A 27,385-nucleotide genomic window follows, 5' to 3' on the forward strand; every position below is an offset into this window, starting at 1 on the left:
GGAAAAGAAATCAAAGGTAGAATCATTCCACTCTCTTTTATTGCCTCCTTTTCATCCTGCTAACATCTAAACATAAGAATTTGTCAGAGCTTGGTCCTAAGTTCTTTCATCTTTCTACCCTATTTTCCCAGGTGAGTTCATTGATTTTCTTGGTTTCAAATACAATCTATAGGCTAATGGTTCCTAAACCTAATGCTTTAGTCCAGAGTTCTTTTCTGAAATCTATACTTTTATATCAAGTACATCCTTGACTTATTTGCTTTGTTGTCTCAAAGAGGTCTGAAACCTTTCATGTTTAAAACTAACCTAGAAGGACTCAGTCTATGTGCTTTTTAGATTAGATATAAAGCAACCAAGTCAGAGGAGGATTAGCAAAAAAATAGATATATAGATCAGTGGACCATACATATTTGGCCAATTGACTTCTGAGAAAAATATCAAAACAATTCAATGGTGAAAGAATAGTCTTTTCCACAGATGATGTTGAAACAACTGGCCATCCATACACACACACACACACACACACACACACACACACACAATGAGCTTTACCCTATACTAAAATTAATCAAAGACATAAAAGCAAAACCTAAAATTATAAAACTTCTAGAAGAAAACACAGCAGAACATCTGTTACTTGGGTTAATCAAACATTTCTTAGCTAGAACACAGAAAGCACAAACCATAAGATGTAAACACTGAATTTATCAAAATTTTAAACGTTCTGCTCTTTTAAAAACACCATTAGAAAATGAAAAGCCAAAGAGTGAATTAAAATATTTGCAAAACACATATTTATAAAGGGCTAGTATCCAAAATATATAAAGAATTCCAACACATTATTGAAGACAGTATAGAGATTCCTTAAAAAAAAACTAGGAATAAAACCACCATATGACCCAACAATCCCACTCCTGGGCATATACCCTGAAGAACCAAAATTGAAAAAGACATATGTATCCCATTGTTCATTGCAGCACTATTTACAATAGCTATAACATGGAAGCAACCTAGATGTCCATCGACAGATGAATGGATAAGGAAGTTGTGGTATATATACACAATGAAATATTACTCAGCCATAAAAAGGAATGCATTTAAGTCAGTTCTAATGAGGTGGATGAACCCAGAGCCTATTATACAGAGTGAAGTAAGTCAGAAAGAGAAAGAATAATGTTGTGTTCTAACACATATATACAGAATCTAGAAAAATGGTACTGAAGAATGTATTTACAGGGCAGCAGTGGAGAAACAGACATAGAGAATAGACTTATGGACATGGGGAGAGGGGAGGAGAGGGTGAGATGTATGCAGAGAGTAACATGGAAACTTACATTACCACATGTAAAATAGATAGCCAACAGGAATTTGCTGTATGGCTCAGGAAACTCAAACAGGGTCTCAGTATCAACCTAGAGGGGTGGGATGGGGACGGAGATGGGAGGGAAGTTAAAAAGGGAGGAGATATATGTATACCCATGGCTGATTCATGTTGAGGTTTGACAGAAAACAACAAAATTCTGTAAAGAAATTATCCTTCAATTAAAAAAACAAATTAATTAAAAAACAAACTAACAACAACAAAAAGAACTTCCACAGATCAATAACAAGAAAACAGCCCATTAAAAAAAAAAAAGAACTGAGCAGATTGTTCACCAAAGTGAATACTTAGCTAGCAGATAAATATACAAAAACATATGCAATGTGTTTGGTCAGTGTGTGTGTGTGTGTGTGTGTGTGTGTGTGTGTGTGTGTTGTGTCTGAGTTTTTGTAACCCCATGGACTGTAGCCTGCCAGGCTCCTCTGTCCATGGGATTTCCCAAGCAAGAATACTAGAGTGGATTGCCATTTCCTCCTCCAGGGGATCTTCCTGACCCCAGGATCAAACACACGTCTCTTGTGTCTCCTGCATTGGCAGGAGGATTCTTTACTACTGAGCCACCTGGGAAGCCCCTTTGGTCATTAAGGGAATTCAAATTAAAATCATGAGATGCTATTATATACTTATTAGAATGGCTAAAACAGTTTTAAGAAATCTGACATGATGAAGTTCTGCCAAGGATGGAGGGTAACAGGAACTCTTATACCCTGCTGGTAGGAATGTAAAATGGTACAAGTGCCTTGGAAACCAGTTTAGTAGTTTCTTATAAACTTCCCATAACAACCCATCACCCCGCCCCTAGGTGTTTGCTCAAGTGAAATGAAACATGTCCACACAAGAATGTGGATGCAAATGTTTATAGCGGTTTTGTTTTCTAAATTACCAAAAACTAGAAGCAATCCAAATGCCCCTCTTCTGAGGAGTGAATAAACTGTGTTACATGTATACACGGAATACTATTCAGCAATAAAAAGGTCTGATTTGCTGGTGAGTGCAATCACGTTGATGAATCTCAAATGCATATGCTAAACTGGAAAAATCAGACTCAAAAGCTTACATTTTGTATTAATTAATTAATACGATATTCTGAAAGGATGAAGTTAAAAGGACAGAAAACAGATCAATAGTTGCCAGAAGTGGGGGTAGAGTGAGGCAGTGAACTACCAAGGGCATCAGGGGATTTTCTGAGATAACTGTGGTGAACGGCTTCAAGACTCTCTATTTCTCAAAAACAGTGAATTTACAGCTTATAAATTATTACCTCTGTAAATTTGACTTTAAAAAAATGATATAATGAGACTTCCCTGGTGGTTTAGTGGTTAAGAATTTGCCTGCCAATGCAGGGGACATGGGTTCAATCACTGGTCTAAGAAGATGCCACATGGTTCTGGGCAACTAAGTGACAAATCACAACTTCTGAGCCGAGGGCTGCAGCTAGTGAAGCCTATGGCCTGAGAGCCCACGCTCCACACGGAGAGAGGCTAATGCGAGCCGAGGGCTGCAGCTAGGGAAGCCTGTGGCCTGAGAGCCCACGCTCCACACGGAGAGAGGCTAATGCGAGCCAAGGGCTGCAGCTAGGGAAGCCTGTGGCCTGAGAGCCCACGCTCCACATGGAGAGAGGCTAATGCGAGCCGAGGGCTGCAGCTAGCGAAGCCTGTGGCCTGAAAGCCCATGCTCCACACCGAGAGACGCTAATGCGAGGCTCAGGCACCACAACCGGAGAGGAGCCTGCATGCAGCAATGGAGACCCAGAGCTGCCAAACGTGAATAAATAAAGAAGTGCCATAAAATCTGTTTTTTTTAAAGATATAACAATCTTCCCATATGATACATTTCTTCTTCAAGTTTCTCCATCTTAAAAATGGCATCACTATCTACCCATTTTCTAAAGCCAGAAACCTGGCAATGATTCTTGAAATTTCTTTTTCTGTCACCACCCCCTGACCAGCAACCTAAATCTAGTCCATGTCCAAATCCCACCAATTCTGCTTCTAAAACATATTGCAGATCCATTTCCTGATCTTTCTATGTCCCTCAGTGCAAATCATCATCCCCTCTCACCCACAGTATTGCAAGAGCTCCCTTGCTAGTCTTCTTGTTTCCACTGTTGGCCTTCTCCAACCCAATTTCGGAATAAGTCCAGATGACTTTAAATGTCAGTTAATCTATGTCATTGCCTTGCTTAAAACTTTTCAGTGGCTCCATTTCTGAACCCCATACACGGCCCCCAGCAGGCCATATATAATCTCATATATCCCATGTCATGCTGTAGCACTTCCTCTACCTTCATGCCTCTCCCGCCCCACCACACACACTCATGATGCTCTGGCCATACTGGCCTTCTTCCATTTCTGGAATATTCCAAGGTTTTTGCTCCCTTAACACTCTGCACTTGCTATTTCCTATACCTAGACTTTTCTTCTTTGTTCTTGTTTTTAAAGGTCAATTCCTTCTCATTATAAAGTTTCAGCTTACATATTGTATCTTTAGAGAAACCTTTATGCATTTTATACTAGCTTATTCCTCACATTCTCTCTCATACCACCTTGTTTTACCCTTTCCCAATTTATAATTATGCACTTATGAATTTATTTCTCAATATTCACTTCCCATACTAGAACATAAGCTCCAAGAGAGCAGAAACTGTTTTCTCTTTTTACTTACTTATTAGCACATTACCTGACATCACAGGAGCTAATAAATATTTGTTAAATAAGTGTGTAGATTAACAAGACTCCTACAGTTAAAACAGTAGTAAGATTTCAATGCGATCATCACTGAAGGACCTGGGCAAACACAACCATCCATCTCTCTATGTATTTTTAGGGCCCCCAGATTAGGCTTTATGCATAGAGATATGTACTATTAATTACATTGCCTGATGTAAGTAAGGATCACCAATTTCCAAAATCATAACCACACAAGTAGATGACAAGGTCAGCCACCCAGATAGGCTTACCTCTCCAAACCAGCTGCTTGGCACAGAGGATGGAGTTTGGAGTTGTACAGAAGTGTAAAGCTGTGTGTCCACTTAAGGAGTAGCAGTTGAGCTTTGCTCCACGATCACAGAGGATCTTAACACAGTCCAAGTTGGCCATTTCACAAGCCACGTGAAGAGGGGTTTTCCCATTGGGTCTACAGTTGATCGTGGCATTGTGGTCCAGGAGCACCAGAAGACATTCCACATGACCAAACAAGACAGAGAGGTGCAGGCCCGTGGCCCAGGAAGACTTTAATTTGTAACTAGGCAACCAATAACCTGAAAAAGAAAGGGAAAGAAAGCTTAGCCTCGGATTAGCCTAGGATATCTCCCTGCTTAGTGGGGACTTCTACACATTTATAAAACTGGGGGAACGATTTGGAACTTGTAACTAGCACCTGTTGGATCTGCTAATGTTTAGCTTAGTAGCCTCTTTGGGTTATTTAAACAGGACTGGGGCTCTCGAGTTCTCACTGTCTTTACTATTCCCTATTATCTTGTTCCTTTGTTTACTTTACCTTCCTGCCTGTCCAAAGTATTTCTGTTTGAGACTGCATTTATGTGATTGCATTTTATCTTACATGAGATGCTTATTAAAGAATTTTTTTTAACTCCCAATCATTATCTTGAGCGATTTCAAAGCTGTTACAAGCTGGTAATTTTCATTCCACCACAGTGCTTTTCCCCTCTAGTTGTTGCTGCTGTCAAGCTAAGGTGTGAATGTATTTGATGTCTTTAGAATATTTGTCACACCAAGATTTTATTTGCCTATCAGTTTATACAACACCTCTTTCCAAAGAAGAATTAAAGAATTTACAGCAGCTTACAAATTTTACACAAAAGATTTTTAAAAAGTGATCTACAAAATAAGAGCAACAGGAAAAATAAGGTAGGAAAGTAAAAAGAGATCCTGGGTCAGATAGGTGCCCAAAATAAATATAAACTGTGTTAACTGTGTTCCATATGCTAGAACCACACTGTAAATTTTCCTCTGAACTTCCCCGTAGCCAAAATAAACAGGAAAACATGATGTGTTACATAATTAACTATGCCTGCAAGCACAAGCATATACACAAATTAATTGGTCAGGAGAAACACAGTTGTTTCTAGAACTGAGATCTTAAATTTTTCCCATTAGTTATTGGAAATCTCCCACCCCGCCCCGCCCCAACTCCTCTCTCTCACCTCTTCTTTCTCTTTCTCTTTCCTTTTTCCCTCTTACCTCCAACTTCTAAACACTGAGCTAGTCCTTTATTCCAAGTGTCCAAAAATTGCCATCTTGACAAGCTGTAACACAAATAACTTTGTGTGTCTATGTTTTTTGAATTTATTTATTTAAATTGGAGGATAATACTTTACAATATTGTGATGGTTTTGGCCATAGATCAACATGCACTGGCCATAGGCATACCGAGTATTCTCTCCCTTCTAAACAGCCCCCTACCTCTCTCCCCACCCCATCCCCCCAGAGTATCACAGAGCCCTGGCTTCCCACATCACACTCCCTCTGGCCATCTATTTCACACGTGGTAATGTGCTATTCTCTTAAATCATCCCACCCTCTCCTTCCCCCACTGAGTCAAAAAATCTGTTCTTTATGTCTGTGTCTCCTTGGCTGCCCTGTACACAGGATCATTGGTACCAGCTTTCTAGATTTCATATATGTGAGTTGCTGCTGCTGCTGCTGCTAAGTCGCTTCAGTCGTGTCCGACTCTGTGGGACCCCATAGACGGCAACCCACCAGGCTTCCCCGTCTCTGGGATTCTCCTGGGATTCTCCAGAGTGGGTTGCCATTTCCTTCTCCAATGCATGAAAGTGAAAAGTGAAAGTGAAGTCGCTCAGTCATGTCTGACTCCTAGGGACCCCATGGACTGCAGCCTACCAGGCTCCTCTGTCCATGGGATTTTCCAGGCAAGAGTACTGGAGTGGGGTGCCCTTGCCTTCTCCGATATGTGAATTAATGTACAATATTTGTCTTTCTCCTTCTGACTTACTTCTTTCTGTGTAATAGGCTCTAGGCTCATCAGAGATAACTTTATAAACATTTTTTTTTCAAAGTCAATACCCAGAGCGGTGGCATCATGCTCACTGTGAGTGGGGAATGAAAAACAGGTACAGAAAGATGAAATATTTCATAGCAATTTGAAGATGTAGACATAACCTGACAGCTCAGAAGAAACTTAGGGCTGAAACAACAAAATACATTTTAACTTCAGTAAATCAGAAGTTTGCTTTTAGGTTGTAAAAATATTCCACTATACAAGTACAAGATAGGAAGATTATGATTTAATGGTAATTTATTTGAGGAAAATCCTAGGGGTTTGAGTTGACAATAATCTCAAAATGAGCCAACACTGAGATAAAGCTGCCCAAAAGCAGGTACAATTTTTAACTACATTAATAAAACTGTAGCACCCAGAACAAAAGAAGTAAAAGTTGTACTCGTCACTGATAGATGAAGTCAGAATAAATCTAAAATATTGTGAGTACTTCTGAGCAACAAAAATGAGCATTTGCAAGGCACTCAGAAGATGATGACCACATTAAAGGTGAGCCTGGTGATCAGGTATTAAAATTCTCTCATATCAGTGGAAAGTGCTACCTGTGTGCCACTCCTGGGTATTTATCCTGCAAGTACATTCATTCATGTGTGAAATGCCATATAAGGGCCACTGTATTACACAACTCCCAGCACCACGACTTGCATTGAACTCTTTACGAAGAGTATGAAGTTCCTGGGAGTTATGAATCTTGGCAGCCTGACCCAGGACAACATGCAGTGCACTACAGCACTGTTCTTAATGGTTAGCGATAGGAAACTGCCTCAATCTTCATCAATAGGAGACTATTTAAGTAAAGCATGTACATCCACACAATGGAACACTATACAGCTATCATAAAGGGGGCAGTCCTATGTATACTGATATGGAAAAATCTCAAGATACATTATCAAGTGAGATAAGCAGGGAGCTGAAGAGTGTGCATAAATGCTAATATGTAAGAAAATATTTATAAACACCCAACACAAGGAACTGGTTGCACTGGTGGCCTCCAAGAACTGGGCTGGGGGACAATAACATAGATTTACTTGTCCTTGAATGCTCCCTTTGAGCTTTTCTATTTAGTCCCTTGTGTGTGTACTACTATTTATAAAAATAAAATTAAAACAAACTAGGTGCCCCTGTCCGGGGGGGGGGGGGGGAAGTAATTTAAAGAGGTCATGTACAATGCTGATTAATCCTGAGGGAATGAATACTCTCAGCTCATTTTGTTTTTCTACAGCCTTCCCTCCAACCTAGACAGACACATACACACACACACACATACACACACTCACACACACTCCCTCTCACACACATTTTAATCTCTTCATCTCATTCGAAATTCTAGGATCATTTCACTTTCTCTTTCTCCATCTCTTCCCTTATCCAAAGATGTTCTTTAAAAAGAAATCCAAAGTTAATTTACACGAAGGTCTAATAGACTGAGGATTGTTTAAAGTATGACCTTCTTAGGATTATCTGAACTTATGTAGGAATCTGTATTCATACAAAAGAATTAAGTTCTAAGATACTAATTCCAGATTTCAGACACTGAAAAGGGAAGGTGTTTGGTGATATGGAATTTCCCTGGCAGAGGCAAATAGTGTCACAGACAGTCTGGGCTGGGAAGGATCAACCCTGTGCCTATGTTTGTGTGTGTGTGGAAACAGACATGCACATACAGATATGCAGATAAGTATATACAATACATTTGCATGTATCCATATATACATTTCCATTTAATTATGTATGCCAAATCCATGCTCCAAGCATAGTTATTAAGCTATAATGGTATGCAACCTGCTTTTGATAAGGAATGAATCACCTAACACCAATATCTAGTCATCTTTTTTTGTGATTTTTTTTGCCGATGACATGATTTAACTTTCCCCATTTTTAAAAAGTTATTTATTTTTAATTGGAGGATAATTGCTTTACAATATTGTGTTGGTTTCTGTCATACATCAACATGAATCAGCCATAGGTATACATATGTCCCCTCCCTCATGAACATCCCTCCCACCTCCCACCTCCCATCCCCATCCCACCCCTCTGGGTTGTCCTAGAGCACTGGCTTTGGGTTCCCTGTGTCATACAGCAAATTCCCTTTAGAGATGGTGAAGGACAGGGAAGCCTGGCGTGCTGCATGCAGTCCATAGGGTCGCAAAGGGTCAGACACAACTGAGCGACCTAACAACAAGTCTATTTTACATATGGTAATGTATATGTTTCAGTGTTACTCTCTCAATTCACCTAGTCATCTTAATACTCAAATTTCCTCTACAAGCAATTTGCGAAGGACAGCCTCTTCTAACTCTCTTGCAAAGAAGCTGGTTCTGGATCTGAAAACCAGAGTGTGTTTTGCCTGCCGATTAGCAGCAAAGATTAGGCAGCTCTACGCAGCAACTGATTGGAAACTCATGTCTGCTTCTGCAATGGGAAGAAAAATGATCTCAGAAAGGAAGCAGCAGAGAGCTGATTAAGAAAACACCATTTTGATGTAAAATCAAAGAAACACAGAATGTTAGTGCTGGAGGGAGGGTTATCCAGTCCAAGCCTTTCATTTTCCAGATGAGAAAACTGCCACTTTTTCAGCCTCCTAGAGCCATAAGACATCTGCTTCAGTCCAAGCTAACGGACTCAGGGTATCTGTGATGCAGGTATTCCATCTGTCTTTGTCCTTGTGGAATCAGACTAGGTGTAGTGCCAACCCAGCTTCACAAATCATGAGGAAAGAAAGAAGATTCTGAATTCATCTGTAGTATGTCACACTTTGATATGGAAATACATTTGCTTGTTGATTTTTTTTCTTCCCCCTAAATTCCCAATAGCACCTAGAGAATCTATCCTGCCTGTTTACTACATGAATCTGCCATCCTTGGCCTCTCAGTCAGTTACATCTGTGTCTCCCATAATCATACCCATTAACCAGTAAATTGGGCTCAGAGAGGGCCAGGTCTTACAATTCAGCTGACTCTTTGAATTGAACTGCACCTACAACTCACCTCTCTTAGAAAGGAACGTGGGCGTTAAGAATGTTCCTGTATGTGGGTGACAGCAAGATGCCTGAGCTGGTACCCCAGGGGAGCTTAGTGGAGAGATTGGGAAGAAGACAGATTGTCAGATACAGACCAGGGTCCCTCGCAGTGTATCTTGAAGCTGCATTGCAGAACTTTGGTGGGGGAGGGCGTAGTTGGGCAGAATTTCTGGATAATTCAAGCCCTTGCAAAGCAGGAAAGCCCACTTCAGAGAAAGCAGCAGCCCACAGCAAAGAGGCCACCCACATACAATCACCACTTTCAATGAGGCTGCGGCCACGGGTCACTGTAGCAACAAACAGGAGTATGCTTTCCCCCATACCCACCCTCACAAACATGAGGCGATGCCATCATCAAAAACCACAGTGATGCAGCACTTATTAACACCCTTGTGTCAATGCTGATATGTCAAGAGATCAAAATCTCTCCTCCAAAATGTAACCCCCAATGGTCACAGCATGACGGAAATACAGTTAACTAACTGGGCAGAGTCTCTTTCACACTCTCTCTTCTTTCCACAGCAGAATTGTCCTAGGGCTTCAGAACTCAGAATGTGATTCACTCTCAGCACTTGTCTTTCAAAAGGCCCCCTCTGCTCACCTCTGCAGAGGCCAGGCTGCCCTCTGACTGTATGCTCAGACTGCACACAGGACGAGGTGTTGGGGGGGCGGGGAGGAAAACCCAGGAACAAAGCCCTTGATAGGGCCAGAGGTAAGGAAGGTACTGTCTCCCCTTAACGTAAGCCACTTGGTTCTCACCCCAGGTCTGCAGTCTATGTGCAGTGATGCCCTCTGCTTTGCTCTGCCTGAGCAAGGAGCTTAACTGAGAAGGAAAGAGATGAAAATGCAGATTCTTTCTCCAAGGCAAAAATCCCAGAAAGAACTCTCAAATACAGGCCATGCCCACTTGGATTTACAGCATCTATGGTTACTTTTTTACCTTTCCCAGACCACGACACATAATCTACTTATATAATTTCCCCTTCATAACATTGTAGATAATCAGCATGCAGATTAAGAGGGCGTCTTGACAAAGCTTCCCCTTTACAGATGAGGATAAATATCTTGCAGAGATTAAGTAGCAGGAGGTGCCCATGTTTGTATAATTAATCTCCCCAAATCTCAAACCAGTCAATCCTAAAAGAAATCAACCCTGAATATTCATTGGAAGGACTGATGCTGAAGCTCCAATACTTGGGCCACCTGATGCGAAGAGCTGACTCACTAGAAAAGACCCTGGTGCTGGGAAAGATTGAGGGCAGGAGAAGGGGACGAGAGAGGATGAGATGGTTGGATGGTATCACTGACTCCATGGACATGAGTTTGAACAAACTCCAGGGGATGGTGAAGGACAGGGAAGCCTGGTGTGCTACAGTCCATGGGGTTGCAACGAGTTGGACATGACTTAGCAACTGAAGAGCAACAACAAATCTCTAAGTTGCCATCAATGATCTGAAAGCTACATGCAGTCCACCTCCAAACCGATATCACTTTTAGGCAAAAATTGTAAAGGAATGGAGTTATGCTGCTACAAAAATATGCAGACCAATTCTCACGTGTGTGTTTGTATGTGTGTTTAATTTAAATCAGAAACCAGAGTCATTCAGTAGACAACCTGATGGCTCAGGAAAGAGGGTAAGGAGCGAAATATTTGGGCCATCTTTTGAAAGAGGGGGTTGGTTCTGCTCCAGTGTTTGGGAGGATGTACACACTTCTGGTAAACCTTCAGCTAAGCCCTAGATCTGCCACAGTTTTCAGCTATAATGTTATCTGAGTCCAAAGAACCCCACACATGAGAAGCCTCTGTTATTACAGCCAAAGGTTACACACGCTGCTTATGGCTGGATTAGCAGACATTTGCTCTGCTCTGTCCACGTATTTACACAGTCCTGATGGATTATAGACGGGAGCACAATTCTTGGCTATTTTTTAATAGCTAATATTTTCAGGATAAATCTCAGAGTTCCCCCCGGAGAAGAAAAAAAAAAAAAAGTAAGCTTGCAATGTAAAATTTAAAAGAAAAATGTTTGAACATCTAAGAAAGGAAAAGAACCCTAGGATGACAATAAGAAAGCAGGAGAGTGAATTTCTAGCAGACAGGAAAATGAGGTGATAAGAAGATTACTCATTAACAGAGTGAAAATAAGAGCTTTCAAGATATTTGGAAGGCTCTTGCTACTTAGTAGATAGATTACCTGCCAGAAAGTTTTTTGGTGAAATCAGTCATTGGCTATTTTAATTAAAAATATGACTATCAACCAAAGAACCTGTGGCTGTGGGCCATAAATGAAGTACTTAAAGTGCATTATACTGATTAATAAAAGGATTCTGATTAACCTTGCTGACTAGGGAATTTCATACCAAAGAGATAAGTTTGATACTCCTCTTGTAACGTTAATGAGCCAAGGCTCATACACCTGAAGGAGAATCAAAACATGCAGTGAGAAAAATCTCTGGAAACAGCTTTATGGATATTCATGTTTCCAGTATGGAGATCACCAACTGAGAATAACTCTGAGTTTTCTTAGAGGCCTGTTTTCACTATGAATGTTGTGTGCTTCGCTCATAATAAAGTATATCATTGACATCTCCTAACTATTCAACTGTTTATTGTATTTGGGAGTTAAGAGTTGTTCGTTATTTAACTTTACTTCACATCATTCCCATTTTAAAGTGGTCAGCTGGTAGATGTCATTTCACTTACTTGTTTTCATTTTAAGACCCATATATCTATCATTCTCCAGGAGATAATGCAAATGCCAACCAGAATGTTTGCTTTACAAAGTGTTAGACACATATTTTTAATTGATAAAACATGATTTTATCTGAAGACTTGATTATGAAGTTTAAAATACTTGAAAAAATAGAATGAGATGTCTCCAAGAATCATTATTGGGCTTCCCTGGTGGCTCAGTGCTAAAGAATTTGCTTGCTAATGCAAGAGACGTAGGTTCCACCCTTGGTCTGGGAAGATCCCACATGCTGCAGAACAACGAAGCCCATGCACCACAGTTACTGAGTCTGTGCTCTAGAGCCCCCGAGCCACAACTACAGAGCCCCTGTGCCACAAGTACTGAGGCCCACAAGCCCTGGAGCCCATGCTCCCCAAGAGAAGCCACTGCAACGAGAAGCCCACACACTGCACCTAGAGAGGAGCCCCTGCCTGCTGCAACTAGAGAAAAGCCTGTACAGCAATGAACACTTAGCACAGCCATAAATAAATAAATACAATCTTTCTTAAAAGAATCATTATTAGGGGCTGGGGCTAGGTGGGATCCACCATCTGGAGCTAGAAGCTAGCTTCTAAATCTGTTCTCAGTCTCACAGGTGAGAGAAGCTGCTCAACGAGACAGGGCAGCAGAAGTGAATTTCCAGACACTTTATTCTACTTTCCTCACCAGGTCCATATTTTACACTTGCTTAGTAGGTCAATTTTTGATTACTGGTATACCATTTAGATTGTGGATCTGGAGTTGCAATGTTAAGATTCCAAGTTGATTTCTTCACCAACAGATTTCTGAGTTGCCTTTACAAAAAATGTAAATTGACTTTCATACTGGCTTAAACATACCATAATTTAGGTGAAAATGTGGTCACTTTAAAAAATCTTATGTAAAGTGCTACAATATATCCTAAAAGAAACAAAAATTATTTGGGATTAATTGTACCACTGTTGATCTTCCCCAGGACAATCAAATCTTGAGTATAGATTCCATTACTAGTTACACAAACCAAATTTAAAGGAAGTATATTATGTTCTAGATTTTATACACTGTCATGCCAATTAAGCCAAAGATAACTAAAAGCTGTGGAGAAGGAAATGGTAATCCACTCTAGTATTCTTGCCTGGAGAATCCCAAGGACAGGGGAGCCTTGCAGGCTACAGTCCATTGGGTCACAAAGAATCAGACATGACTGAGTGACTGAGCAGCTAAAACCTGAAGACTGCCACACTTTAAGAGTAAGCCGGTAACATTCTATTTCTTCATCTGGATGCTGGCTGCAGACCTTTGTTCATTTTGTGAAAATTAATCAAGCGCACAGTTACAATTTGCACACTTTTCTGTTGTAGAACTTTTCAAAAGTGCTTTAAAAAATAAAAAACTGATGCATAAAAATTCAACAGCATTCAACATCTAAGAAGTCTGCTGTGATTTAATAAAGTCTCACAAAGTTTAATCCAGTCACATACCACTCAAGGCCACACAGAAAAGGGTCTCATTCATCAGAATTATTCAGAAAGGAACTAATTCTAACTAAATAACAAACGACCAGTGTAGCCTGCTCAGCACTACACTAGTCCTTGGAATTCCTCTGTGACTTAGAAATTGATATAGCCACTTAGGTCTACTTTGCTTGGCTAGCAACTAGGATTCTATGCTTCACTTCCATTCGTGACTAAAAGCAAAGGTTTCATAATTAGGCTGGAAGCCAAGTGAAAATATCTGAAGAAACTTTGAAGAAAATGGGATTAAGATTGAAGAGACAGAGTCTTATACCCATATTCATATTAAACAGAGAGTAAGTGGATTTCTTTCTATAGGTACACGTGGACATGCGCACATGTGCACAAACACTCATGATTTTCTGCATAAACTCTGAGGATATGACCACAAATTCTATCATTTCTTGCATTCCCCTGGCATGCATAGGAATGGAACGGCTCTGTTTTTTTCCCCCAAACCAGAGAGTATAATTTGCTTTCTGTCTAATTGAAAGCCCCATCCCCACAGTCCTATGAAAACACCCTTTAGATCGAATGAAAATTTAGCTCTACGAAAACCATAGAGAGTCGGCTCATATTGACAGAAAGATTTTAAAGTGCATTTTTTTTCTCATTCAAGGATGATGACACCATTGGAAGCAAGAGAAACAGCATCCTTCTCTGTAAACTGCCTCTAAAACTCCCTTCCTTACCACCTCAGAACCTTTGCATGATCTACGCAATTTGGCATGCTTGGGAGATAAGGAAAGGCAGTTTTCACGACTTAGGGTCACACAAATTACCTGCTGACTTGGATGTAAGTTATTTTACTCTAGGCTTAAATATAAGTTTTTAAAAATACCTAAAACGTATTTGGTATTCAGAAAGTCTTTCACTAAACAAATACATAAGATGAAAGTAATCTAAACACATAGCATACACTTTTTCTTCTCGACAGAGCGTCTATCAACCACTTTTGAAAACACAGACCCCTTCCTTATTTTCCAGTCAAAATAGCAATGCCAATTTATAATAAAATCCTCAAGTAAAAATTATAAACACTAACTTGCCTCAGCTATTCCATGCTTCCTTCAGAACTGACAGTGTTTTAATATAGAAATATATACCATTAGTATTCATTTCTGAAAATTGATCATGCTGATGATTTATATATAAACAGAAAGTATTTTAAACATAAAAAACCAATTGCTATCTCTCTCTCAATGCTGCACACAAGACCTTATCCTCTATTTTGTTTAAACAGAAGTGATGTTGAACATGGTGTTTATTTGCTGTCTGCTCACCAGATGGCCTCGCTACTCAAATTCCCCCATTAACTAGCTGATTTGGGAAATCAGAGTCTGCTCACTTCTAATTTATTTCTGAGTTATTAAGCATGGGTTACAGAAAATCCCTTGATAAAAGAAATTTGGTTCTAATTTTTCTTATCCCTAGTTCTTCATAAGGTAGGTACTCTGTAATAAGTAAATCTACAATTTTAAGCTATCACTATAGTTACAGAAAAAAAGTTAACTTTTTGGCTTTTCTGGTTTTACCTTTTCTAGTTGAACTGAAACCTCATTAAAATGACAAGGATCATAAAGGTGCATCAAGGTGTAGCCTTACCCATTTAGTAACCCTCCAAATGGGGCAAAAATCCTTTTTCCTTCAAGTGCACATAGAGATGATATATCTTTAAGGGCCCTGTTAACACAAAGTTAGTAGCCTGTTCCCAAGCCAGTCATAGTGACTGAATTCGATTTCAGCAATCTATTTAGCCATAATCTAGAGAAGCTTTATGCACTTATAGGAAGAAGAAAAGCTAGAAATAGAAGAAAACTGCATTACTAAATATTTTTATCCAAGATTTCAAATTCTAGGCACAGGGATATAGAAAGAAAAGAGAAGGAAAGTAAAGAAAACAAAATATTCATATATACATATATCAGCTCATGATTTGGTCTAGTTTAAAGAGAAAGAAATTATTACATTAGAAATATTTTTTAACATATATTTAAAGAAACAATAAGAGCTACCAGTTTACCTTGGGTGACTAATGGTGCACATTAAAACAAAAAATCCATTTTCTATCGATTCTACAATTACACCTATAATTTTTTACCTTGTTTATAAGATGCCAAAACCATATTCTCATCTTCAACTTCAAAAACTGTGTCCACATCTATCTGTCTTTGGATTAAAATGGCCTTCAATTTTCCGAAGTCATTTGACTTTAGAGCCTCAAGGAAATTTCTCTTAACTAACTTGGCAGCTGCAGATTTCGTGATAGGGGCAGCCGGGCCGTCCATCCTTCCTGTCTCTCTGGAAGCTTTGTTGTGCTTTATCAGGCAAGCAGCACCAACCAAACAGGCACATGCTACAGAGCCCACAAACTCTCAGCTAATTTTATCCCAAAGTTATGCTGATCCGTTCTATTTATATAGGGATCATTTCAAACTTCAAAATATCCTTCTTGGCTGTCACTGCACTCACAGGTCTTTTAAACTGGTTCTTTACTAATTCATTGAATAACATGTCGTGTCAATACGAAGGAAAATCCTGGCAATGTATTTCAGAGACTGAAATGTCATCATTATTTCTTGTACAATCAGAGTAATAGTGTAAGATTTAAAGGCTCTTAATGCTTTTTTCCCCCTTTGTAAAAACATCTGGTGCCCAACTGGAGATTCAGTGATTAACCAATAGCCACAAATGAAAATTTATTACAGTTGCTGATACATGTGCTTCTGAAAACCTATAATAATTTTGCAATATGAGCCTGCAAAATCAAGCACAGTCATATACATTTGAAAGCAAACAGAAGGTTATCAAGTGCCATAGACTTTAAAAATTCCAACATCATGCAAGAAAGCTGGGAAGGGTAATGGTTGTAGGGGACTATTTTAGGTAAAAAGAGACGAAAGAGACAAAGCCGCTAAATGCAATGAGTGAGTAAACTTTATTTAATCTTGTATTTTTAAAAAATCAGTTAGAAAAAGTATCTTGGTATGGTTGTGGGACTATATGGACTAAATGTTACTTGACAATAGAGTTATTGCTAATTTTTTAAGGGGTGGTAGAAGTATTGTGGTTATGTAGAAGAATATTCTAATTCTTAAGGGGTAAACTGTCATGGTGTCTAAAGGTTCTTATCAAATAATTCAGAAGTATAAAATTAAATGCATATATATGTATATATACACACATACATACATGCATAGATACATGAGTGAGCAAGTGAAATGAGTGTGTAAATAGAGACAGAAAAAGCAAAAGTGGCAAAAAATTAAGAGTTGGCAAACCTAATGAGGGACTTAAGATGACTATGATTTTTTTTTTACTATTATATAATAAAATTATAGATTTCAGATACTGTTATATTATTTCAACTTTTCTATGAGTTTGAAAATTTTCCAAACATAAAGTAAGAGAGAAAAACACTCAATTTTTAAATGTATGCATCACTACAAATTAGAAAAATTATGATAGTGTTAATCTGAACACAAAGAAATCACATTTTATATATTGTCTGTGAGAGTCAGAACTGGTGTAAACTTTCTGTAGTATAATTAGTAACATAAATTTTTAAAAATTTAAAAAGGTAATAGTATTCACTTCTTAGAATTTATGTATAAGTATATAAATATGGATGCAAATCATAACATAATACTTATACTTATTTCATTGATGTACAACATAAATGTAAGAAAGTAGAAAGTGACAAGTCATAAGTGTGTTGAATTTTTCAAAGTGAACACACCCCTGTAACCAACCTTCAGGTTCAACCAAAAAATAGTATATATTTGAAATAGTATACACTTGAAACCCCCTTTATGTCACCTTCCACTCACCTGACCCCCAAGAACAACCATTATCTTGACTTCTAGTACTGTAGATCAGCTTTGTTTTTTTAACATTTAAAATTTCTGTTAATATTCTTAATTTTAAATCTTCAAGGAGATAAAATTTCAATCTTTACATAGTGTAAAGTATCTGTCCTGAAAAAGCAGATGGACAAATTAATAAAACTGTATATATGGATGATTGTATTGTTAATAATAGTAAAAAATACAGAAGCAATATAAGTGACCAACAGTAAAAACTCTGATAAACAAATTATGGCATATCCATATAATGGAATATTTTTAGGTCATTATGACTAGATAGATAGATATTTACTTTAAAATATCTATGAGATAACAATGTATAAAATAATAAATGTAGTATAAATGTCTTTTAAAATATCTATATTTATATAAAGTATTAATATATATTTGTATATACTTATATAATTTGTATATATGTATTTATATATAAAAATGTGTACTAAATACACACATGGGAAGAAAAATCTGTATGCATGCATCATTTTCCAAATATCACTGGCTTTTATCTCCTAGTGCTAAAATTACACCTGTTCCTTCTTTATCTCTTTATTTTCTGAAGTCATCTACAATGAGCACGACTTGCATTTGTGATAAAATGCATTTCTGTACTGAACATATTAATAACAATAACTTGGTAATTCAGAGTAACCACAGAATTATAGATTCCATAAAATAGGGAACAAAATCGTTCTTCTGCCCTGAGTGCCCAGCATGAATGAATAAATGAATAAAGGGTTATTCACTGATTGTTTACAATGTCCTTAGCACTATGCTTGGTTGCAAACAAGAAACTATACCTTTTATGTCCACAGAGGTGACTCAAGTAGAATTACAGTAATTCTTGATTGATATTGGCTGCTGTTGTTCAGTTGCTCAGTCATGTCCAATTCTGCAACCCCATGGGCCACCGCACACCAGGGTTCTGTGTCCTTAACTGTCTCCTGGATCTTGCTCAAACCCATGTGCATTGAGTCTGTGATGCCATCCAATCATCTTGTCTTCTATCACCCTCTTCTCCTCCTACCTTCAATCTCTCCCAGCATCAGGGTCTTTTCCAATGAGTCAGTTCTTCACATCAAGTGGTCAAAGTATTGGAGTTTCAGCTTCAGCATCAGTCCTTCCAATGAATATTCAGGACTGATTTCCTTTAGGATTGACTAATTGGATCTCCTTGCTGTCCAAGGGACTCTCAAGAGTCTTCTACAACACCACAGCTCAAAAGCATCAATTCTTCAGCACTCAGCTTTCTTTATAGTCCAATTCTCACATCCATACATGACTACTGGAAAAGTCATAGGTCTGACTATATGGACCTTGTTGGCAAAGTAATGTCTCTGCTTTTTAATACGCCATCTAGGTTTGTCATAGCTTTTCTTCCAAGGAACAAGCATCTTTTAATTTCATGGCTGCAGTCACCTTCTGCAGCGATTTTAGAACCCAAGAAAATAAACTCTTTCACTGTTTCCATTGTTTCCCCATCTATTTGCCATGAAATGATGGGACTGGATCTTCGTTTTTTGAATGTTGAGTTTTAAGCCAGTTTTCTTCACTCTCTTCTTTTAGCTTCATCAAAAGACTCTTTAGTTCCTTTTTACTTCCTGCCATAAGGGTTGTGTTATCTCCATATCTGAGGTTACTGACATTTCCCCTGGCAATCTTGATTCTGACTTGTGTTTCATCTAGCCCGGCAATTTGGATGATGTACTCTGCCTATCAGTTCAATAAGCAGGGTGATAACACACAGCCTTGATGTACTCCTTTCTCAATTTCGAACCAGTCTGTTGTTCCATGTCTGGTTCTAACTGTTGCTTCCTGACTTGTATACAGATTTCTCAGGAGGTAGGTCAGGTGGTCTGGTATTCCCATCTCTTTAAGAATTTTCCATAGTTTGTTGTGATTCAGTCAAAGGCTTTGGCATAGTCAATGAAGCAGGGTGTTTTTCTGGAATTCTCTTGCTTTTTCTAGATCCAATAGATGCTGGCAATTTGATCTCTGGTTCCTCTGCCTTTTCTAAATCCAGCTTGAACATCTGGAAGTTCTTGGTTCACATACTGTTGATGCCTCACTTGGGGAATTGTGAGCATTACTTACTAGCATTACATTACTAGCGTGTGAGATGAATACAATTGTGCGGTAGTTGGAGCATTCTTTGTCATTGCCTTTCTTTGGGATTGGAATGAAAACTGACCTTTTCCAGTCCTGTGGCCACTGCTGAGTTTTCCAAATTTGCTGACATATTGAGTCAGCACCTTAACAGCATCAACTTTTAGGATTTGAAATAGCTCAGCTGGAATTCCATCACCTCCACTAGTTTTGTTTGTAGTGATGCTTCCTAAGCCCCACTTGACTTCTCATTCCAAGGTGTCTGGCTCTGGTCCAATGATCACACCATCGTGGTTATCTGGGTCATTTAAGATCTCTTTTGTGTAGTTCTGTGTATTCTTTCAACCTCTTCTTAATATCTTCTGCTTGTTAGGTCCATATCATTTCTGTCTTTTATTGAGCCCATCTTCCCTTGTTAATTTTCCCTTCTCTAATTTTCTTGAAGAGATCTCTGGTCTTTCCCATTCCATTGTTTTCCTCTATTTCTTTGCGTTGACCACTGAGGAAGGCTTTCTTATCTCTCCTTGCTATTATTTGGAACTCTGCATTCAAATGGGTATATCTTTCCTTTTCTCCTTTGCATTTCACAGCTACTTCTTTTTCTTTTTTTTCCCTCAGTTATTTGTAAGGCCTCCTCAGACAGCCATTTTGCCTTTTTGCATTTCTTTTTCTTGGGGATGGTTTTGATCACCGTCTCCTGCACAGTGTTATGAACCTCCATCCATAGTTCTTCAGGCACTCTATCAGATCTAATCCCTTGAATCTATTTTTCACTTTCATTCTATAAAGGATCTGATTTAAATCATACCTTAATGGTTTTCTCTACTTTCTTCAATTTAAGTCTAAATTTTGCAATAAGGAGGTCATGATCTGAGCCACAGTCAGCTCCCGGTCTTGTTTTTGCTGACTGTATAGAGCTTCTCCATCTTTGGCTGCAAAGAATATAATCAATCTGATTGTGGTATTGACCATCTGGTGCTGTCCATGTGTAGAGTCTTCTCTTGTGTTGTTGGAAGAGGGTGTTTGCTATGACCAGTGCCTTCTCTTGACAAAACTCTATTAGCCTTTGGCCTGCTTCATTCTGTACTCCAAGGCCAAATTTGCCTGTTACTCCAGGTGTTTCTTGACTTCCTACTCTTGTATTCCAGTCCCCTATAATGAAAAGGACATCTTTTTTGGGTGTTACTTCTAGAAAGTCATACAGGTCTTCATAGAATTGTTCAACTTCAGCTTCTTCAGCATTAGTGGTGGGGCATCAACTTGGATTACTGTGATATTGAATGGCTTGCCTTGGAAACAAAGAGAGATCATTCTGTTGTTTTTGAGATTGTACCCAAGTACTGCATTTTGGACTCTTTTGTTGACTTTTAGGGCTACTCTAATTCTTCAAAGGGATTCTTGCCCACAATAGTAGATATAATGGTCATCTGATTGATATGCTTTATCCCTTTTTGACAAACTAAGAGAAAAAAAAAAAAAAAGCATGCCCAGTAGACAAAACAGAGACATAGAGTTTTACATATCCTCCAATAAGGAGGATAATTAGTGCTGGATATTCCCTGGTGGCTCAGACAGTAAAGAATCCGTCTGCAATGTTGGAGACCTGGGTTCAGTCCCTGGGTTGGCAAGATCCCCTGGAGGAGGGCATGGCAACCCACTCCAGTATTCTTGCCTGGAGAATCCCCATGGACAGCAGAGCCTGGCGGGTTACAGACCATGTGGTCACAAAGAATCTGACACAATTAAGTGACTAAGCACAGCACAGCACATATATATGTATGGCTGAGTCCCTTTGCTGTCCATCTGAGACTACCACAGCATTGTTAACTGGCTATACTCCAGTGAAAAATAAAAAGTTTTTTTTTAAAAAAAGATAATAAAAATTCACACTACCTAAAATTAAGACTGAATTTCACAATCAGGAGAGGCGGGAGCTTCTTTTTAATTCATCTTGAAAAATAAAAGCAAAAATAATAGGAAACTTTTTTCCTCTAATATTTAACAACATTTATATTGACAGCAACCTGTGCAATTCATAGAACCACAAAATTCAACGTTCACTATTTCTAAGATAATTTTTCTAATTCAATTTCATAAACACATGAAGCAATATCTTTTACCTTTTGAGAGACTTCTGTCAAACGAATATAAAAAGAATCATATTTATAAACATGTAAAAGAGCCTTTTGAAGCTTTGCCAAGTGGTTTTCTTCATCCTTTGATAGTCCAATGACATTTTTTTTTTAAGACAATGGATATAATTTTATTTGTAAGGCACTAAAGCATTTCCTTAATGTCTTAAATAATTAAACCTTAATAACTGAAGTATTTGCATTTAATCTTTTGCATTTGTGAATGTTTAATATACAATGAATTAAAATAATTCTTCTATAAACATAAACCATCAATTTATTCCACAGTCCAGCTCTATGTGTTATTGGTTCAGTCTCCAAGATTTCTCAGACTCAAAACCTCAGTTTTTCTTGATTCCTCCCCTTCCCTATTTATAGCCACTTTAGCATCAAGCCCTAAAAACAATGATCAGGATGTTCCCATGTCTCCACCTTCCATTTGCTCAGCCCACTGCACTGATTCATACATCAAAACTTGTTAATGAAGTTACTTATGGCCTCTTGATAGCCATATTCCCAAATATTTTCACATACTGACTTTCTCTTAGCAAAACTTTGTTGGTTTCGACACACTTTACTCTGCTTCATGCTTCGCATCACTTTCTCATTGTTGCCCTGCCTCCTTCATGCATTCTTCTTCCTTTGCCCATCCCTTTTCCTGGGCAAGTCCTTGTATTTCCTCCTCTAGACTCTTTTATTGTTGCTGCTGCCACTCTCTATTCTCTTTGCAGGCAATTTCATCCATTCTCATGATTTTAGGTGCCACTTGTACGCTGAGTTCAGTTCAGTTCAGTCACTCAGTCATGTCCAACTCTATGTGACCCCATGGACTGCAGCACGCCAGGCTTCCATGTTCATCACCAACTCCCGGAGCTTACTCAAACTCATGTCCATAAACTCGGTGATGCCATGCAACCATCTCATCCTTTGTTGTCCTCTTCTCCTCCCGCCTGCAATCTTTCCCAGCATCAGGGTCTTTTCCATTGAGTCAGTTCTTCACATCAGGTGGCCAAAGTATTGGACTGAAACTCTTCCAATGAATGAAAGTGAAGTCTTTCAGTCGTGTCCAACTCTCTGCGACCCCATAGACTGTAGCCTACCACGCTCCTCCATCCATAGGATTTTCCAGGCAAGAATACCGGAGTGGGTTGCCATTTCCTTTTCCAGTCCAATGACATTTAAAGTCAACGCCTGGAGTTCCCTCTAAAACACCTATCAAATCCTCATGCTTTCAAACTTTTCGTATTCAATTGTCAACAGGACTAACAGATGGTTTTGTTCATGATTTGGACAGGTTTCCAATGCTTTTACCAACCTCATGAAATCTTAGCTGATATGCAAAATTTGTAGTTTCACTTTGTGACAGACATCAGATAATCCAAGTGAGATCAAGTCTCAGCAGTCAAGGACATGTTCTCATATTTGAGCTTGCTTCCTTGTGACCCAAGGGATTAAGATAAGGGATGATCATTTAATAAGCTCCATAATTCTTAATAAAGATTTAAATATAACCTTACGATTACAAATTTTATGGTTTTTGCTTTCAAGGATGTTAAAAGTAAATTGAGAGGGAGGGAGGCAAGTATCAATGAATATTGAGAAGAAAGTGCTAGATAATACACAATTAAATCTCTCACCGTGCTTCACAAAGCAATACATCCATTATTGGAAAGTTAAGGGTTTCCTTGGTTGCTCAGTGGTAAAGAAACTGCCTGCTAATAACAGGAGACATGGGTTTGATCCCTGGTCTGGGAAGATCCAAATGCCATGGAGCAACTAAGCCCAAGCACCACAGCTATTGAACCTGTGCTCTAAGCTGGTGAACCCCCACTACTGAGCCCATGGGCCACAGCTACTGAAGCCCGCACACCCTAGAGCCCACATGCCACAAGAGAAGTCACTGCAACAAGAGGCCCGAGCACTGCAACTCGAGAGTAGCCCCTGCTCACCCCTGCTCACCAAGAAAAGAGAAAAGTCTGCACAGTAACAAAGACCCAGCAAGGCCAAAAATAAATACATACATATTTTTTAAAGTTTTCTGGAAAAAAAAAAAAAGAAGTTAAAGTCAGAGGCTTCTTTGTTATCTTGAGTCAAAAACTGCCTATACATGATTTCTTCCCATTAGGTCTAACTATGAACATGCAACCATATGTTTGTTCCTGACTCTTTCTAACATTTGAAAATAGCATTTTCTCTCATTAATCACTTTTTCCTCAAGAAGTGAGGAACTCAACTGTTCCTTATTTGGGGGTGATTTTCAGAATTCTCTGGCCCTGCCTGTTTTCTTCCAGATCCTCTCTGGTTGATTGATAAATGTCCCTCTTAAATTTTGGTGCTTAACATGGAATGTAATGTTCCTAGAGGGAGCTGAAAAATGAGGGATTCTGATGGATGACACCAGGGACAATCTGCTTTTGTGGAAATTGTACTCGGATTCTTAGAGGGCACTTTGCAAGCCTGGTTTGTGTTACACGTGTAATTCCTTCAACAAATACCTACTCAGAACCTACCATAAGCCAGACACTTACTTTGAGCACTGCAGTGAACAAAATAAAATCCACACCCATGTGAAATTAGGCTGATGGATTCAACTGGTAGTGGAAGTCCCCAGATCTTTCCAATCTCCTGTATACTAGAAAATGTCACAAAGCCGTAATTCAGTGAATTTCATACAGAAATAATATAGTTTGTTTACACCCAATTAATTGATCTGGTCCCCCTTATAGGTTTCCAACTAACTTACTGGCAAAGTGAAGGACAACTTAATTTTAGTCCAAACTGATATGTTTGGTCTGATCCAAATATTTAGCAGTTTCTTTAGGCAAATCCTCAGTCTCTTTGGATAAAGTTCTCTATCTTTGACAATTCTGAATTTCCCTCTAAAATGGTTATTCTTAATATGATTTTCCTTCTGAAAATATGAGATGTTATAGGAGCAATACTAATTCAAAATACTAATTCAACATACTAATATTTAGCACCCAGTATCAATTAGAAGAGTCTTTGGCCATAAACAACCAGTATGATTAGACCCGTGTATACCAGATGAATAACAGTTAGGGTTAGGAATAGAGCTTATATGACCTCATAAGAGGAAAGGGGTGTCCTCAGATGAACTCATTATCCTCTAGAGACCCCCCATCTCCATCTCCACAGCAGAGTGACTGCTCTAAATTGGTCTTGTCTGGGTGTATCAGGTTTCTGGCTTCTATCACTGGAGCACATGATCCTGGTCATTTACCTTCAGTCTTTGACCTGAGGCAACCCAGCCCTGGGCTTCCCTGGGGGCTCAGAGGGTAAAGCGTCTGCCTGCAATGCAGGAGACTCAGGTTCAATGCCTTGGTCAGGAAGATCCCCTGGAGAAGGAAATGGCAACCCACTCCGGTACTCTTGCCTGGAAAATCCCATGGCCGGAGGAGCCTGGTAGGCTACAGTCCATGGGATCACAAAGAGTCGGACACGACTCAGCAACTTCACTTTCACTTTCACTTTCACCCCAGTCCTGGGGCCTATGGGCACTACAGTAGGGTTAATGGCAACTCCAAGAGGACTTACACCAAGGGGCATCTTCCAGGTGCTGCTGCTGGTGCCCCCCATCCGAGGGGCGAGCCACTGCTGACCCACACCTCCACAGGAGACCCTCCAACACTAGCAGGTAGGTCTGGTTCTTCTGTGAGGTCACTGCTCCTTTCCTCTGGGTCTTGGTGCATGCAAGATTTTATTTGTGCTCTCCAAGAGTAGAGTCTCTGTTTCCACCAGTTGCTCAGTCGTGTCCGACTCTTTGTGACCCCATGAATTGCAGCACGCCAGGCCTCCCTGTCCATCACCAACTCCTGGGTTCACTCAAATTCACGTCCATCGAGTCAGTGACGCCATCCAACCATCTCATCCTCTGTCATCCCCTTCTCCTCCTGCCCCCAATCCCTTCCAGCATCAGAGTCTTTTCCAATGAGTCAACTCTTCTCATGAGGTGGCCAAAGTACTGGAGTTTCAGCTTTAGCATCATTCCTTCCAAAGAACACCCAGGACTGATCTCCTTCAGAATGGACTGGTTGGATCTCCTTGAAGTCTTCTCCAACACCATAGTTCAAAAGCATCAATTCTTTGGTGCTCAGCTTTCTTTACAGTCCAAGTTTCCACCAGTCCTGTAATTAAATCCCACTGGCCTTCAAGGTCAGATTCCCTGGGGATTCCCAGTCCCTTTGCCAGATCCCTAGGCCAGGAAGCCTGACATGGGGCTTAGAACTGTCACAACAGTGGAAAAACTCCTTTGGTATTATTATTCTCCGTTTGTGGGTCACCCACCTAGTGGGTATGGGGATTTGATTTTATTGTGATTGTGCCCCTCCTATGAGATCGCATCTTGTTGCATGCAGCTTTTTCTTTGTCTTTGTATATGAAGTCTCTTTTTTTGTGGGTTCCGGCATCCTCCTGTCTATGTTTGAGATTTTGAGATTTTGGAAGACATGAGCACACATCCTTCTACTTTGCCATCTTCCATTTGCCTCCAACCTTGACGTCTTCAAACAGCACAACCTCGGGCCATGTTCGTCCAATGTATGCTTGAAACTTTGTGTCCTCTCTCCGAGAACACTGCCACCTCTCGCACTTCATACAGAGACCAAGAAGAATCGGCAGCTTTCTATGGCCACCTTCTTGCCACCTTTTTGGGGCCAGAATGGACATGGACCTAAGTCTATGAGAGCTGGGGTTCTCCAAGGGGCCTATGCTCTCCCTGAGGCCGGGCCACTGAGCTCAGTGTCCTCAGACCCCTTCAGGCAGATCTCTTTTCCAAGCCTCCTCCCCTCTCCATGGCTCCACTAACATTCAACCCTGAAAGAAGTATGTGATAGGGATGAGAAGGTGGCACCTAACCCCCTAGGCCACCTAGATCTCTTCTCCAAGTCCCTCCAGACTTCCAGCCTTTCTGACTAAAAGGGTCCAGTTTGGGACTTCTTACTTCCTCTTTATCTCCCTAGGTCAGCAATTTGTTGACTCCCCTCCTTAGCTGGAAGAGTTGTCATCTTTGCCTTGTGGAAGAAATTTTGGATCCTGAATCCTTTGAATATGGTCCTTGACAGACTAAAGAAGGAGATACAGTGATTTAGGGGGGAAAAAAAATCTTCATTTTCTTAAAGCCTGATTTTCATAACCATTGCTTTTCTAAAAGTCAGAATTGAGACTTAGACCTGATCAAAGGCCAATATGTTGTAGGGTATTCTCATACTTTTTTTCCTTGGGTTGACAGACGTTAAGACTTGGCCCTAAAGACTACAAAGTACACCACTTAAGAATGAAAATTAAAAGCATTGATTTAATATTTGGAAACAAATATATAATTCTGACCTAAAGAAAGGACTTTACTTTTTCACACAGAAACTATTTTGGTCCCATCTTGTAGCTACGAAAATAAATAAATGTAAACTCTGCAGAATATTGAGAAAACAAAGCAAATTTTCATGAAGAAGTGTACAAAATTGAGAAAGTCATCTGGATTATTGTGCTAAAAACAATTATTGACCAATTTATCTGAGCAGCAGAGGATAAAACTAAGCAATTTTTATTTGTACTCACAAAACAAATAGCAGCTTAATTAAAATGCCCATCAAGGTCATTCTA

At 39.4% G+C, this 27,385-nt stretch overlaps 1 protein-coding gene across 7 annotated transcripts in view; it reads right to left on the reverse strand.

Annotated features, from left to right (window-relative positions):
• The window catches only part of ASB4 (ankyrin repeat and SOCS box containing 4), a 273,176-nt gene that overhangs the window by 79,177 nt on the left and 166,614 nt on the right, over positions 1 to 27,385 (reverse strand). For 4 of the 7 annotated variants that reach the window (XR_015162998.1, XR_015162999.1, XM_086397775.1 and 1 more), the window contains exons 1-2: positions 15,767 to 15,982; positions 4,341 to 4,640 (exon numbers count right to left, since the gene is read on the reverse strand). Coding sequence is in view for 5 of the 7 variants with exons in the window: in XM_086397775.1 (XP_086253901.1) it covers positions 4,341 to 4,640; positions 15,767 to 15,953 (487 nt within the window). In the remaining 2 variants the exon portion in view is untranslated. Of the gene's footprint in view, positions 1 to 4,340; positions 4,641 to 15,766; positions 15,983 to 27,385 lie in introns of those variants that run through there. The other 3 variants (XM_086397777.1, XM_086397778.1, XM_086397779.1) reach the window with 1 other exon arrangement.

This window comes from Bos grunniens, chromosome 4 (assembly GCF_055505025.1).
Source record: "Bos grunniens cultivar Pamir isolate PY7600 chromosome 4, Bosgru_T2T1.0, whole genome shotgun sequence".
Lineage (NCBI taxonomy): Eukaryota > Metazoa > Chordata > Mammalia > Artiodactyla > Bovidae > Bos > Bos grunniens.